The following is a 16870-nucleotide window of genomic DNA, read 5'->3' as shown; positions in this document are numbered from 1 at the left end:
ACTGTAGGAAACGAAATCAGAATGCAGCCAAGAATGGAAGCAGGGAATCTCTGAAACTCCGGAGACGGTGAGTTAGGTTAGGGTGGGAGTCCCTAGAGAAGCACTAAGGACATTCCAGGCTTAGCTAGAAGGAAAGTACACGGGGACATGAGGTTGCTGGATTGTGTTAGACGATTTTCCAAAGCAGGTAAGTAAAATCATGACTCTTCACAGATGGAGAATGAACGCGTTGCAAATTCTGCTTTAACTCATTAGTTAAATGAGAGAACAAAGCAGAGTATTATGAGTAGGGTAGCCCAGAGAACCCACACATTTATATACCTGGCGAAGTGAAATGAGTGTTGGAAAGGAGGCAAAACTTGCCTCACTGGCAGTGGGGGAGGGAAGTTGGTTGGACCTCTGCTGCATGGACAGGGACAGAATTTGCCTCTCCATGGACTAGAATTATGTTGCATTTCTAGGAGTTGTCTGCAATTTAGGAGAAGGGCTCCCACAGAATCTGAAACATAATTCTAGAAGTGTGTGTGCTATGGAATGCAGTTTTCTATTAAAGCACAGATTTTTTTCCCCAATAATTTCATGTGTGAGTGTGTGTGTCTGAGGGAGGGCTGGTGGTGAAGGGTCAAATATGGCCCACAGTCTTCTTGCATAAGCAACAGGGCCCTATATACTGAAGAGGTATATATATTGGAGTAGAAACCTGTTAAAAAGCAAGAATAGCCTACTTTTTAAAACTTAATTTACTAATAGCATTTCTATGGTGTAAATATTATGTTACAGTATCATTTTTAATGATAGCAATTTCCAGTTTACAGATATGCCATAATTAATTAAACCAGTCTCCTGGAACGTTTAGAGTGTTTTCAGTTTTTATGTGGAAGAACCCTATTCCCATATGTCTGCATATTTCCTTAATTATTCCCTTGGGGGGGGGGAGTTCTTCGAAGTAATATTTCCAGGTCAAAGGGTAGGCATAATTCTGCTTCTAAAAAGGTTGTGCTAATTTCCCTCACCGTTTAGCGAAGGATTGACATAGCTAATTTATTGCCTGTGGATGCTTTTTAAGGATTTTTAATCCTCTTTGTACAAATTTTATTTTATGATTAATTATCCTGTTCTTGCTGGTCTTTTTCTTCGCAGTGAATTTAAAATGTACCTTGCTACCCACTGTGCAATCTTCTCCAAATTAGCATTTCTTTCCTTACAAGTAAAGGTATATATATATATGTAAATGATAGGTGTGGGATCATGTTGTTTACTCATTAAAAATTTCTTCCCTTCATAAAATAAATAATTCTGAACCAGCTCATTATTTTAGTTAGTGGTATTGGTAGCAGCCTACAAGTTATGATTCAAAGATGCCAAAGAACTCCTTGTCTACTCTTCATGTGTCACCTTCTGAAATCCCATAACGGTAGAGTTATTTGTAGGCCTGGAAAGTTACAACCACCCTTGGTCTCCGAGATCATCCAGGTCAAAGCTCTCACAGCTCAGAAGGAGAATTTTGCAGACCCTGGTAGACAGGACAGAGGTGGAATTATCTGCTGGGCTCATTCCTACCTCTTGTTTTGTCTTCGTTAAAGACTCTTCCTCTCCACCTCCAGATTGCATCGTTTGGCCCCATTCTCTGTGGCCACTGGGCTGTTCCTAGATAGTGGCATTTCCTCCATCTCTAAGTCCTAGAGGAGCCCAAGACTCTAGGAGGTAGCTGGATACTCTGGCCTTGTGTCCACCACCAAAGTGGAGGACCAGGCGCTTCAGGAGAAGTAGACAGGTCAGCCCCAGGTAGGCAACTACACATTCTAGGAGGAAGCCACTTGTCAGGATGTTGGTCTATTGCAGCCATAAAAGAACAAGAACCTGAGGGTTGGCAAGGCAAGGAAGGCCAAAGAAAAAGTGAGATACTTGTAATTAGAAATACCTTCCAAAAAAAAAAAAAAAAAAGAAAGAAAGAAGAAAAGAAAGAAAGAAATACCTTCCACGTATGGGCTTCTGGACTTCGGTCAAGGATGCTGAATACTTTGTCACTTAAGGAGAGAGAGTGTGAAATTCTTTTTTATTTATTTTATTTATTTTATTTTATTTTATTTTATTTTATTTTATTTTATTTATATTTTATTTATTTATTATTATTATTTTTTTTTGTGAAATTCTTTTAAAAGCAAACACTTCTTACAAACTGCTAGGATACCTTCGAGTCCTAGCCTAGGATGTTAAGACTCCGGCTGCAGAACTACTCCATTAAAAACCATCACTGGAGATGAACACTTGGTGCCAGGGAATAACATTACAAATGTAAATGTCACTCTGAAATAGCTAAGCTATAAAGTCTTCGTCCAGATGAAAGAGCATATGGTTACAACGAAATGTCTCTTTTTAGATTATGATAAGCTTGAAAATAAACTTCTTACAGACGGCTCGACCCTCGGCATAAGTTTGTGCCTCTCTAGGAGTCCAACTTTTCTGGGAAACTCCTGGAGTGATGGTTAGCTTGTTCTCCAGAGTGGGGCAAACCGAAGTTGAAATCCTGGCTTTTTTTCTGCTACCTTCATGCCCTCGAGTAATCTTAGCCAGTAACATTGCTGAGGCTGTATGTCCTTATAAAATGGGCATAGTGACAGGACCTGCTTCACAGGACTGGGGGTGGTGGTGGCAGGGAGGGCGGTTAATTGAAAGAAAAGAATGCACAGAAAGGGCTCAGCACTCTGTAGTGCACAGAGGAAAGGTTCAGCCGGTGGTAGGTGTTGATATTAGCCTCCTGGATGAGAAGAGCATTTGATTTGTTTTGGAGAGTAGGTTAGCATGTGAGCAGTGAGGCTAATTTAGTATTGTGTGCTCGGGGATATATCTTGACAGCTGGGGAGAATGCTTTGAGAAGAGCCGACGTGATTATAGAGCAGGGGGTGTCAGTAATATGGAAAATCTCCCTTTTCTTCCCAAGTGCACCTTGACTTCGTAGAAAAAGGTAATAATCAGAAGCTAACTGCATCCTAAGGCTAGAGATGGGATGCTATCTATGTCGTGCATGCGAGGTCTCGCTTTAGGACAGCATCTGAATTCATGGTAGAGAATGCTGGACAGTGGACAGGACACAGAAGTGTGGTGGAGGGTGTAGAAAAAGCATCACGTCAACATTTTTTTAAAAGATTTTATATATTCATGAGAGACACACAGAGGCAGAGACAAAGACAGAGAGAGAAGCAGGCTCCCTGCAGGGAGAGCCTGATGTGGACCTCGATTCCAGGACCCTGAGATCATGACCCGGCAGACGCTCAACCACTGAGCCACCCAGGCGCCCCAGGTCAACATTTTAATATAATTTTAATATAATATAATTTTATATATGTAAAATCTGGGCTTGTGGGAGAGTTGTGGAATATATAGAGATTTTCACCTGAGCTATATTCCCTCCTCATTTTCTCTCTTGAGGGACATGTCAACCTATTTCTTTGTTCATCAAAAGGTCACATGAGCTTAAACAGTTGAGAAATACTGGCATGGATCAGAAGTTGGCCTGCTGCCTGATTTTTTTTAAATTAAGTTTTATTGGAAGATAACCACACCACTCACTTATACATATTCTATGACTACTTTTGTGCTACGACTGCAAAGTTCAGTAGCTCCAGCAAAGACCTGTGATCATCAAGGACTAAAATATCTACCCTCTGGCCCTTTACGGAAAAAGTTTGTTGACACTGGCAATGGACCATAGAGACCTCAATGGTCACATCTTACTGAGGCTTTCTGCTTTTTCTGGAGTATACATGGAGACAATATATTATTTCCATTTAGCAGAAATTCTGTGGCCAAATTTTGCCTTCTGTTATCTTTATAATGGCCCATGCATTCTCCAGAAGTTGAATTTATGACTCTGTCGTGCAGCCTGTTGTCATGGACTGCCAATAAAATTAGGAACCCAAAACAAATTCTTACTTGTTTCAGCTACTTTTTGGCACTGGAAATCTCAATGAATTTACCAGACTGTTCTTTGTTAGGAGAAGAAGCTAGTAAAAGCGTCAGCGATTTGAAACCAGGGCTAAGCCGTTATTAAGGGTATCCAATTGTAAAGAAAGACGATGGAAAAATAACAGTACAAATCGTCTATGGCTTGGTGACAACTTAAGGCTGAAAATTAGATGTAATAAAGCCACCACCCATAACTAGCAAGTGTACACTGGAGAAAATTTTCATGTAACTGCGAAATCTGGTGTCTATCCACCCAGGCTGTCAGAACTGTGTGCTGTGCTTATCTTTTTAGCTTCAGCAGTGGCTCGTGCAGATTAACTTGTCCAAATCCGGGACTTTGAAGATATTCACAAAGCCTCATATTTTTCAAATGTGCAATCTTAGATCAGAGTACAGTCATCTCTAGGAGTGGTTCTGACAAACGTCCCCCAGGAGACATTTGGCAATGAATGTCTGGAGATAATTTTGGTTGTCAACTGAGTGGGGGAAGTGTGCTACTGGCATTCAGTTGGCAAGGGCCAGAGATGCTACTAAACATCCTGGAACATACAGGATACCCCACCCCCTCACACTATGAAAAATTACCTTACCTAAAATGTCACTAGTCCTGAGGTTGTAGAACCTTGACGTGCAGGAGGTGAGATATTTCAGAAGGGAATTTAGTCCGTCATCAAATTCTCTTAACAGTATATCATTAAGATTATCTAGTCTTTATGTCTGGTGAGAAGTACACTTAGCTATTATCCTTGGGATAAAAGGTTCCTCCTTTAAATTAAAAAACAATTAGTTAAAAAAAGTCAGTTGAGGGCACCTGGATGGCTCCGTGGTTGAGCGCCTGCCTTTGGTCAGGTCGTGATCCCAGGGTCCTAGGATCAAGTCCCACTTCGGGCTCCCTGCAGGGAGCCTGCTTCTCCCTCTACCTATGTCTCTGCCTCTCTGTGTGTGTCTCTCATGAATAAATAAATAAAATCTTAAAAAAAACAATTGAAAGAAAAATGTTAACTAAAATGTACTACAGATGGTAAGTAGATATGTTACATAAAATACGAAGGAGATGGTTGAATGAATTAATTTAAAGGGAAAAAAACTGTAAACCCTCGAGTGGGATTGTTCTCAAATTGTCATCTTTTTGACAACGTCTGTGTTACTCCCAACTAGTCAGTCACATGCTACCACGTTCAGGGAGTCCTGTGTCGTTCCATTTAAACTGTACTGAGCTATTTAGAGTGAGTTTTTAATCCTCAGGTACTAAGTGGCTCTTCCAGGGTTCTTGGGACAGAGAATGTCTGGGGTGAAGTTGAGAGTTCACTGGAGCTCAGCAGATTTATTTCTGCCTCATTGTCTCTCTTCTACTCAGGACAGCATCTCACACTGCTCCACTTCAAAGCCCTCTGTGTGCCACTTGTGGGAAACCACACATCTCACCGTGGAGCGCTGGTTGGAGAGCTCTTTGTTGGCAGTCCCAAGTGGAAAGCACTGTGTTATCTGCATCTTTATGAATATTTATGGCCCGGGTTTGCAAGTTACAAATAAAATACCTGGGGAACGTGTTAAAGAGCAAATTTGTCTGGCCCCACCCCAGGAGGTTCTGAGTCAGTAGACCTTGGCTAATCGCTAAGAATCTACATAATTAACAATTATCTTGAGTGATGCTGGACCAGCACTGAGGATCACTGATGTGGGATGTAGGACAGAATAAGGAATGGCTTTGATTGCATGATTGCTCCCAACTTTTGCATTATTTTTGTACCACGTGTTTGTATGTTACAAATATCCTGAGCTGCCTTTTCATAAACCAAATTTTGGTTTTCCTTATCTCCTGGTCAACCGACATGATGTACTCTATTCCATGGTGATGCCCCAGCCAATAGTTGCATATGAATTTATATAATAGCATTTTTGCAGTTACTTGTAACATTGCACTTTTGCCCTTATTACTGAATAAAAGAGAAGAAAAAGAAAAGGGAAAAAAAACCCTAAACTCACTACAGATGGATCAAAGGTGGAAATTATTAGGCATGGTGAAATTGAGGCGTCTTTAGCTTGCTTTCAACAACCTTTGGACATCAGCCACGAACAGACTGGTTGGATTGTGAAGAAAATGAACAAGTATAAAAGGAAGTTGGAAATGATATCATTCTAGAGTGAGTCTGAAAGTTGAGGCGTAATTAGGAAATGTAAATGATCTTCCTAAGTGAAAATAGTGTTTTGCTACACTGGTTATTTTTGCAAACCTTTAGCATGCTCAATTTCTAAAACATTTTCAGGGGCATGTACAAAAGAAAGGGGTTGCCAATAGTCAAATGACAGCCTATTTTGCGCACTCTTTATGTGAACAGAGTGATGGTTAGTCCCACTGTATTTACAGTCCTCTGGTGGTGGTCAAATTCTAAGGGACACAGTTGTCTCATCCATTATTCAGACGTGAGTGAGCTGTTGGTAAGACTTCTATGTGTCAACCATAGCACTGGAAACGCTAATTTTCATGATGGGGTCTCTATCCTGAAAAGGATTTTATGTTTGAACTGTTATCAATGGCTCTTACAAATTGGCTTCTTAAAGTTCTTTAGGCCACTGGTTAATTAGACTGTGGTCTGACAGCGAGAGAAGGAGGACTGGTGAAGAATGTAAATAACTGTTATTAGATTAGGCTGTAGTTTTAAGAGTTTGCATAAATATCCATACCTTTTTCCACTAAAATTTTCAAGTATTTTGAGATAGTTGTAGATTTACATTCAGTTGTAAGAAATATTACACAAAGATTCCGTACTCTTTACCCAGTTTCCCTGGTGATAACATCTTCAAAGCTATAACACAACATCATAACCAAGATATTGACATTAATGCAGCCAAGATCCAGGACAGTTCCATTGCTTCAGGGGTCCTTTATGTTACCCTTTGGTCAACATACCCACTTGCGGTCCCTAACCCCGGACAATCAGAGTTCTATTTTCTATTTATTTTCTATTTTCCATTTGTGTAATTTTGTCATTTCAAGAATGCTACAAATAGGGTCATATAGTATGTAACCTTTTAGGTTTGGCTCCCCCCCACCCCCTACTCTACTCAGCATAATTATCTGAGGACTCATTCAAATTGTTGCAGTCTTGATAGTTAAATAGTTTTTATAGCTAAGTAGTTTTCCATGATGTGGATGTACTTAACTCATTGAAGAATATATGGCTGTTTCCAGTTTTGCACTGATACTGATCAAGCTGCTGTGAAGATTTATGTTCAGATGGGGGGGGGTGGAGTTTGCATTTCTCTGGGATAGTTTCCTAAGAAAGCAACTGTGGGGTCAACGTTTTTAAAGAAACTGCACAGCTGCTTCAGCATGCCTGTACCATTCTACATTCCAACCAGCAAAGTATGAGACCCAGTTTCTCTGCATCCTTCTCAAAAAGGCATTTGGTGCTAGTATTATATTTTTTATTTCAGCCAGTATGATAGATGTGTAGTGATATTTCGTGATTTTAAATTACATTTATCTGTTGGCTAATATTGTTGACCATTTTTTCTGTGCTTCTTCATTATCTGTACATCCTCTTCAGTGAAATGTGTATTCATTTTTTTCCTTCCATTTTGTAATTGGATTGTTTGGTTCTTTACTGTCGAGTTCTTTATGTAGGAGTTCTTTATGTATCCAGATACTAATCCTTTGTCAGATTTGTGGTTTGCAAACATTTCTTCCCAGTCTGTAGTTTGTCTTTTTACAGAGCAAAATTTACACAGAGCTCTACATTTTTACAGAGCTCTGTTTTTCACAGAGCAAAATTTTTAAGTTTTGAGGAGGTACAGTTTGGCAAGTTTTTCTTTTATGGGTTGTGCTTTTGGTATGAAGTCTAGGAATTCTTTGTCCACACCATAATCCCCAATGTGGTCTTTTATTTTTCCTGAGGTTTTACAGTTTTGTTTTATATTTAAATCCATTTTGAGTTTATTTTTGTTTAAGATGAACGTTTTCAGTTAAGGTGTTTATTGTGCTTTTGTTTGTTGTTTGTTTTCCTACAGATATGCAATTATTCTAGTGCCATTTGTTTGAAAGGCTACCCTTTCTCTGTTGAATTACTTTTCTGCTTCTGTCTCCATGCTTTTATACTTCTTGATAAGTTAATGATTATGCAAGATGAAAGCCAGTAGAATTGATATTAATTGTAGTATTTTATTGATACCTCTGGATATTTAAGAAATAACAGTTCTCTTTCATTTAATTTACAGTATTAATTTTTGTGAAACAAAACAAAAACAAGCAAAAAACCCTCCACTTTCTCATGTCATTAGAAATTCCTTCTGAAATTTGTTTCAAATAATATACCTATAGATAGATAACATATATATTACTGGTGTAGCATAATTTAATATATATATTTTGTATACTATTCATATTACTACATTTTTAAAAAATTTTTATTTATTTATGATAGTCACAGAGAGAGAGAGAGAGGCAGAGATACAGGCAGAGGGAGAAGCAGGCTCCATGCACCGGGAGCCCGACGTGGGACTCGATCCCGGGCCTCCAGGATCGCACCCTGGACCAAAGGCAGGCGCCAAACCGCTGCGCCACCCAGGGATCCCCATATTACTACATTTTTAATAAAATGATTGCCTACATTATGTTGAAGATGCATACATCTATATTGTATTATATATCATATTACATACAACATACTTACTCTATGTAATAGAAGTACTATCATTAGCTTTGTCCTTATTGTTGAGGCTTTAGTAATTTCCATTTATCATCATTATAAATAATAACCCTAGAATTACCTTATACATTTAGCAACATGGGGCACAAATCTTACCCTCTATATTCAGAGCAAAACTTCAACATGGAGTGGATTTCATGTTCTTTTTTACCACCTCAAACAAAATGATTAATGAATGTTTAGTTTACTGAGCGAGCAGAGAAAAACAGAATCTATTCAGACAAGTAGTGGCAAATCTGAATTCTCCTCATCCACTTGCCAGTTACTAATAAAGTTGTAGAAGGCATTTTAAATTGAGTATGGTTTGAATGGCCACATGTTTAATGTGGACTTTTTTGTTTCTTCTTACTAGCTCAGAGGTTCTTAAACTTTATAGTGCATAAAATTTATTTATGGGTTGACTATACAAAACCACATAAATATGGTATTTAGAAGGTGATTTAAAGATCAGGGAGGTAATTGTGATTGAATAGTTACCCACCTGTCTGCACTTGAATTCAGAATTCCTCTTTCAATGTTGGGCTGCATTTGGGCTTTGTCTTTAGGATAGATTCTTATTCTTTGAAGGTTCTTCATATTTGTTGTCAGACAGCCATTAGAGGTCACCAGTAGAGTATGAGTGCCACTCAGAACTATGCTATCAGTGAATATTATCATTAATAAAAATCCTTATTAATTTTTATGTTAAAACATCTCATTTTGCTTTTGGAGAACATTGTTTTCCATTTACTCATTAGCTCTTTGCACTTTCCTCTCTTTGCCATGATTAATGTTTTAGTGTCTAGTTTGTATTGGTTCTTCCAATCAGGGTAGCTTTGGTTACTCGGATCAGAACTCCACTCAGCCTTGCTCAACTAAGAGTGATGATGATGGCGGTGGATTCCTAGGGACAGAGATGATTTCCATGAAAACCAGGAGAAGTGAGCAATAGAAAGATGACAAAGAACTAAAATGTCTCTTCTGCACGGAGTAGAAATTATCTAGTTCTCTGTACCAGGTTCCACTGCCTAATTATTAGACATGTGATTCAACATGGTCGCCAATCTTAGTTTATAACCTGCCGGTGTTGACCTCTCAACTCAGCCTGCGCTCAGTCTGAAACTAATCTTTGAGTCTCTGGGTTAGATTTTATGAGGGGGAATCTGATTGGTCTTGATCGGTCATCTATTAGCTGGTCTAGTGTCTGGCCCAATCCTTGGCCCTCAGTTATGAGGAATGTCAGGTGACACGTAGGGGCTGTCTCTTTCTAGGGCCGTCCGTGAAATCTTCAGCATATATCAGGCCCATAGTTTCTATATTTATTTCCATTTGAAATGAGAGCATGTGCTATAGATGCCTGCATTATTTGTACTGATTTGGGATTTTTATCTCTGGAAATTTTTCTGAAATGTTGCTACTGATAACTGTTATCGAAAAGTTAAGAAATTTGCCTTCAAATATTCATTTTCATTTGAGTCTAGTAATTGAATGACATAATATGCCAGTTGTGGGAACAATTTTGGGTTTTAAAATTTTATTTTCCCGAAGTAGCATCATGCTTATGGCGTATGAATACTTTACAGGTGAAAACATCAAAAAGAAAACATTTAAATGCAAATGTCAGTAATATCTGAGTCAGTGATGCTGAACTCTTTGTATTTCCTTCCAGATATATCAGCGATGCTGGCTAGTATTCAAGAAAGCTTCAAGCAAAGGTCCAAAAAGACTGGAGAAATTTTCTGACGAACGTGCTGCATATTTTAGGTGTTATCATAAGGTAAAACTTGATTGTTGTGGCTTTCTAGAAATCTGTTCGCAAATAGGTAATCTGAGTTCATTGAATCTGAGAACTTTTCTAGATAATTTAACAAAAGTACAAATAATACTTTTTCCTAGGACAAAACATCTCTAAAATTACTGTTCATTAGTTGTTTAAAATAATTGACTAGTATAATATTACTCTTCTGACTTCCTACTATTTGTTGTTGTTGTTTTTCCAGTCTCTCGTGTAGAGTTTACCATGTTCTTTTTAAATTTTCAATTTGCATAGTAAACCCAACTCCCAACATTGAAGCCCCGTGGGAGTCATGGTTAGGTCTCCAGGTATATAGCTTATCCAACACCTGATGCAGGTTTAGATTCTCATTCGGTGCTTGGAATGTGGGGTAAGAAGGTGGGGAAATACCTGGAAAGCTGGTGAATGGTGGAGGAGGAGAAAGTGCCACTTATTAGTTTATTTTTTTAAGCGTGATGACTAAATTTAATTCAGACTTGCAGTTTGAATAGTGGTAGTCAGCTTTCCTCACTAAAAATAGTAATTGTGTGTTAAAATACATCCTTGGGGAGTAGAAAATGAAGGAAAATACTAGGCATACTTGGATTTACAAATTAGACATGTCTTTCCCTCCACAGGGCAATGCTTTTCATGGCTCTTGTTAATGGGCAGCCTATGTCTTTTCTCTTTTCATGAAAATATGTAAAAATGCATGGTTAACTTCTTTTTTCCCCCAGGTGCTAGTTATTTCCATATTGGGAAAATACTATGCTTGTCTAGGGAGGAATTAGGTTTATTTTTATGATAGAACATTTTAATTGTCTTGGTTTTCTATCTTGAGATTCTTAGCTTTATTTGGTGGGATTTTATCAGGAGTGGGGCTACTTGCCCTTTAAAATTTTATGTGAAGCCAGTAGATTCATTAGCACAGAAATTTGGCTCCATGATAGAAAGTGAATAATCTTTCCTTTTTATGCAAATTCTCCACAGGTGGTGACTTTACAACATCTTATTAAGGGCCGGTGTTGACATCTTGGTTTATCCAATAATGAAAAGCAATAGGGCAGGCTGTATTCCTTTGCAATTCAGAGAAATAAACATATGCTGTGCTTTATAGGAACATCTGCACATACATAAAGGAAGAAAAAGCACAAAGCAAGACTTGGAGATAACTAGGGAAGGGAGTCAAGAGTAGTATCTTCCATGTGTTCTATTTCCCCACTATCTTATAACAAAGTTCCATATTCTGAGGTCAGCCTCATTCCCAGCCTACCTTCTTCATATGGGAGAACCCAAGGAAATCTCTTTCTGAGCCTAGAATTTCCTCCACCATTTATCCTCCATGTGCATGATTTCCACTATTTGGATAAGAGTGACCTCAGGCAAGAGTTGTTGAGTTGCAAATCTATTACTTAGGGGCAGTGATCCATGAAGCCAGTGATAGCACACCTTTGAAGCCTTGCAAATAATCTTCACGAATCTCAGTATTTCTGTAACACTGGAAACTACTGGCATCCAGACATTTTGGACATGTATTATATCTCAATTTTCCCTCAAGTACCAGTACCTTCCCTAGTAATAAGATGGTGAATGATGGTGCAGGAATGGCTTGCTTCAAAATGCCCGAGGGGATGTTTGGTTTACCTATAGGACAAAGGGAGAAGCTTTTCTCCCTGTTTCTCTTCTTTAACTGATTGATATTGATGCCATCAAATCCTGGTGACCACATTTCCTACTATGATTGACCATTTTCTTCACTGTTCTTCATTGCCTTCTCATTATAAACAAGATTATCTAAAGGCTTCATCCCCTCTTCATCTAAAGGCCAGAAGTTGTGGTTATGCATTAGCTCTTCTCTTGAGAACCTCAGCCAGTCTGTAACTTTACAGTTCACCATCTGCCCTCATATGGTGGCACGTTTGTGTCACCCCAAAACTCATGTGTCGAAAACTAACCCCAAGTGATGAAAACTAACCTCCAAATGACATTTGGAGATGGGGCCTTTGGGAGGTGGTTAGGTCATGAGGGTGAAGCCCTCCTGATTGGAATTAGTGCTCTTATGAAAGAGACCCCAGGAAGCTCCCTGTGAAGACACAGCTATCTGTGAACCGAGAAGTGGGACCTCTCCAAACACTGAATCTGCCAGTGCCTCTACCTTGGGCTTCCCAGCCTCTAGAAATGTGAGAAACAAATTTCTGTTGTTTATAAGTCACCTGATCTGTGGCAATTCGTTACAGCAGCTCAGATGGACTAAGACACCATCAGACTCTTGTCCTGTCAAGTCATTGTGAGTGACTGCTAATATTGATTGGTCCTTTCTTATTTTGGTAGAGTTCCAGATGGAGCCTAGAAACACCTGATTCCTCGCAATCCCCTATAGCTAATATAGAAAAATAAAGAAATGGGCAGTGTTTTGCTTATAGACCTTCCCATACCTAAGAGAAGAAAGAAGACAAGTGAGGAATACTTTATAGGAATTCCCCAAATGCAGGCTGTCAGCAGCGGTGTTGGCTCTGTGTTCAACATGCATAGACTCCAGACATTCTTACGACCCCTGTTGCTGCCATGGTGGTCCAAGCCACTCAGCTGCCTAATGCCTGGCCCTCTACAGTCTATTCAAAACCCTTACATCACATCATGGTACACTGTGCAAAACCCCCAGCCAGGTCTTTATAATGGCCTACACAGTCACATGATTCGACCCCTTGTCCCCCAAACATCATCTGCTCAGTTTCCCCATCCCACATTAGTGTGCTGCAGGCACCCAGTGCTCTTTTCTTTCCTGAGAGCATTGTGTGTGTTTTTTCCTTTTCTGGAATGCTCTTTCCACAAATCTCCATGTACCTCATTTCCCTGCATTGTTCAGATCAATGCTCAAGTTCCTCCTCTAAGACAGGCTGTTCCTTGATCTCTTTGGCACACCTTGCCCATCTCTATTTTTCTCTCCAGCACTTATCACTACATGTATATATTTATTTAGTTCTTTCTTACTGTCTTCCCCACAACCACCATAAAATAAGGTCCACAAGAGCAAGTTTTGGGTTTATTTGTCTGATGGTAGGGGGACGGCATGGTTTACTCTTCATTATCATTGCCTAATACATAGTAGACATTTTTTTAAAATTATTTATTGAGAATCAATGAGTATTATCAGTATGAGATAGAGTACGTACAGATGGCTTTGTGTCATACTTTTATTTAGCTTAGCAAAAGAAATCTGTGCTTGAGACACCTGAAACCAGGAAAAGGAATCTTGATTTGGAAGAAAGGAGGTGGATAGTGATGGGTCAGAAAAAAGCCAGGGTTGGGAAGTTTTCAGAGGATAGAATCCAGTGTAAAACCAAAGTGGATTGTAATGATCCTCCCTAAATGTGAGCCAAGTAAAGGAAGATTAAGAACAAACTTGTCCTATTTCAGACTTCTACCTGCTGGCTTTGGAATTTGGTATGTAAATCTTTGGGGACTGTGGTAAGCCACATTCTCTTTCATCTATAATAATCATTAACCAAAGTTCAAAGCATTAGAATGGAAGAATTATCTACATTAAGCCTTCAAGCTCTTGATGCGTTCCTGTAGCCATTCATCCTCCCTACTCTCTCAGATCTGATACATTCAGTATTAATCTCTTGGGGGCATATAAAAAGCCAGAAGAACTCTGCGATATGCATTTTTTATCTAAATGCTGTGTAATTTATGAATCTTGATAATAAAATACTGAGGTTATAAGTAGCACACCGTGACCAGATTGCAGAATTTATTTGAATATAAATAAAGCAATTTCTGAAAGAAATGAGGAACTGTCCATTGTGCTATTTGATCAGTACAGAGATGGTGTGGCATATGTAGCCACATCCCTCCTGGAGGAGATCTGTAGCATTTATGAGAGCACAGCGCCTCTTTCGTTTCATTCTTAGAGATATTATTAAGAAAAAAAAAGCCACTTATGCATATCTGATTCTTATTAGAAGTTTTAAAACAGGAAATTGACTACAGAATTTTAAAGCATGGTGCCTTCCTCACTGAAAATGTAGCTAAGGATGATCTCATGAAAAACACTGGAAAATAAATACATGAATAATGCACACACAGAGCAATTCATTTTTCATTTCTTTACCTCTTCCAAGAAGTTCCCCTCAAGCACCACAGCTGTCAGAGATGGCTGTGAAATTGATTAACTGTAATTGCAACAATATTAATACTCCAGTGACTTTAAATATAGTTCCCGACCTTCTTGTTAAAGGCAAGTTCACTGTTTTCATTCAGGAAATCAAAGTTGCTCACCCCAACCAGAAGGGGTTGAGCGTTTCTATGAATAATTTTACTTTTTCAAGATGAATAACAACTGGAAGGCAATCTAAGTGAGAAGGAAGACCATCTACTGTTTTTGAGACTGAGGCGAATGGTGGAGTGGGAAGTAAGCCAGACCCAGATTTGGGAAACCTGCTTCCTAATCCTGGCTTTGCCAACATACATGTGTGATAGGTTGCTTAACCTCTGTGTAAGGGTGACCTCTGTTAAAAGATAAGCTGAGGTATATTGAACATTCTAAGAGTTTATTTGAGCAAACATTGATTCAAATCATGCAGCACCAAACTGGAAGTGATAGGAGTCCCCCACCAAAAGGGTTGGGGAGGGACTTTTATAGAAATGGAGGAAGCAAAGTAAGGCAGTTATTGACTGGCTATGGTTTAAAACCTAGTTGGGTGTGATTGGTCATCCTTAGCATGTTGACTTCATAACCTTGTGGCATGTACGGGCTCAGGATTTGGTTTGCTTCCATAGGCTCTCAGGGCATTACAGCCACATCAGTCTAATGGTCTCCTTGTTTAATGAATGTAGCACCAAGGCAAGTCACATCATGGCTTCTCCATCATCACACATAGCTGAGCCTGCAGGGTTCAATTCACTGCCAGAAGGACAGTTCCAATGGATTCACTAATAGAGTGTTTCCCAAAATGTATGGCAGAGATTCTAGAAGAGGAGAGTTCCAGGAGGACCAGGGTTCTGTGGTCGAAGAAATTTGGGAGCTGTAACATATCACCCATTCCTGGGATTTATAATCCGCTATAGTTTATCAGAGGCTCTGAGGAGGCCTACATTTAGGACACCTGAGTAACTTTGAGTCCGCATCTCCAAAACCGATTGGGCCATGAGCTGCCTTTTTTTTTTTTTTTAAATCATATGTTCCATGAAACAATTAAATTTAATTCTAAGGAATACAGTTTTGGATATGCTGCTTATGTGTGTTACCTTGTTTATGAAATGTCCACTTACTTGGCTTGTTGTTATTTCAACAGTGAGCATCTGAGGATGGTCATTCTTACTTCACCAAAATCATATCATTGACTTGTGTGTCAAATGGTTATGTGTTTGTGAATGTATCAGAAACATGGGAGACCCTCTCACTGCAAAGAGTAATCACCATTATTATTTTTTCCAAAGAGTTACTTGTTCTGTCATTCTGTCCTTCCTAGACACTCTCCATCTTCCAAGCCCATTGTCAGATTTTGTTCTTGGTTTCTGCAAAAGTAGGATTCCAGGTTCCTCAGAGTAAGGTAGCATCCTAAAAATTATTTCTCTGGAATTTCCACCAGCTTATTACTTGTGTGTCTCTGTGTGTTAATGTTTTCTGTACTAATGACTCATTCTTGTTTAATCAGCTTCTCCCTCTTCTAAAATATTTCCTCTTGTTATGTGGCTGTCTATAATACATCTTTTCAAAACCTTACTGTATGTAGTAGCTTCTTTTTTTTTTTAGAATATTTTAAATATTTTTTTATTTATTTTATTTTTTTATTTATTTATGATAGTCACAGAGAGAGAGAGAGAGAGAGAGGGAGAGAGAGAGAGAGAGGCAGAGACACAGGCAGAGGGAGAAGCAGGCTCCATGCACCAGGAGCCCGACGTGGGATTCGATCCCGGGTCTCCAGGATCGCGCCCTGGGCCAAAGGCGGGTGCCAAACCGCTGCACCACCCAGGGATCCCCAGTAGCTTCTTTTTTTAAAGATTTTATTTATTAATGGGAGACACAGAGTGAGGCAGAGACACAGGCAGAGGGAGAGGCAGGCTCCCTGCAGGGAGCCCAATGTGGGTCTTGAACCCAGGACCCCAGGATCATGACCTAGTGAAGGGGTTAACTGTGATACTCAAACCACATTTTCCTGTTTTAAGTACTCAAGGAGGTAAAAGTATGCATCAGTGTGCCAGAGGCTCCTGAAATATGTTCAAAACTGAATTAACTATCTTTCCTACCTAAGCCTGGATCATTTTTGGAGTTCGGTGTGTCAGTGTAAGGCCCTGGTATCCATTCTATTGTCAAGTCAGAAGCCAAGGAATTGTCCTAGATTCACCCTCTTCCTTATCCTCTCTCCTGTCTAGTCCATCATTGCGTTTGCTCATACTCTTGCTCTTACATGGACATCCTTCCCTGGTCCATGTGGCA

The 16870-nt window shown here is 39.3% G+C and overlaps 1 protein-coding gene across 3 annotated transcripts in view; it reads left to right on the top strand.

Moving 5' to 3' along the window:
- Positions 1 to 16870, top strand: part of DOK5 (docking protein 5) — a 153518-nt gene that overhangs the window by 59946 nt on the left and 76702 nt on the right. For all 3 annotated transcript variants that reach the window (XM_055303169.1, XM_055303179.1, XM_055303160.1), the window contains exon 2: positions 10324 to 10431. In XM_055303169.1, coding sequence (XP_055159144.1) covers positions 10324 to 10431 — 108 coding nt within the window. The remainder of the gene's footprint in view (positions 1 to 10323; positions 10432 to 16870) is intronic.

This window comes from Nyctereutes procyonoides, unplaced genomic scaffold (genome assembly GCF_905146905.1).
Source record: "Nyctereutes procyonoides isolate TBG_1078 unplaced genomic scaffold, NYPRO_anot_genome, whole genome shotgun sequence".
NCBI classification, from domain to species: Eukaryota; Metazoa; Chordata; class Mammalia; order Carnivora; family Canidae; genus Nyctereutes; species Nyctereutes procyonoides.
This window is presented reverse-complemented; position numbering and strand designations above follow the sequence as displayed.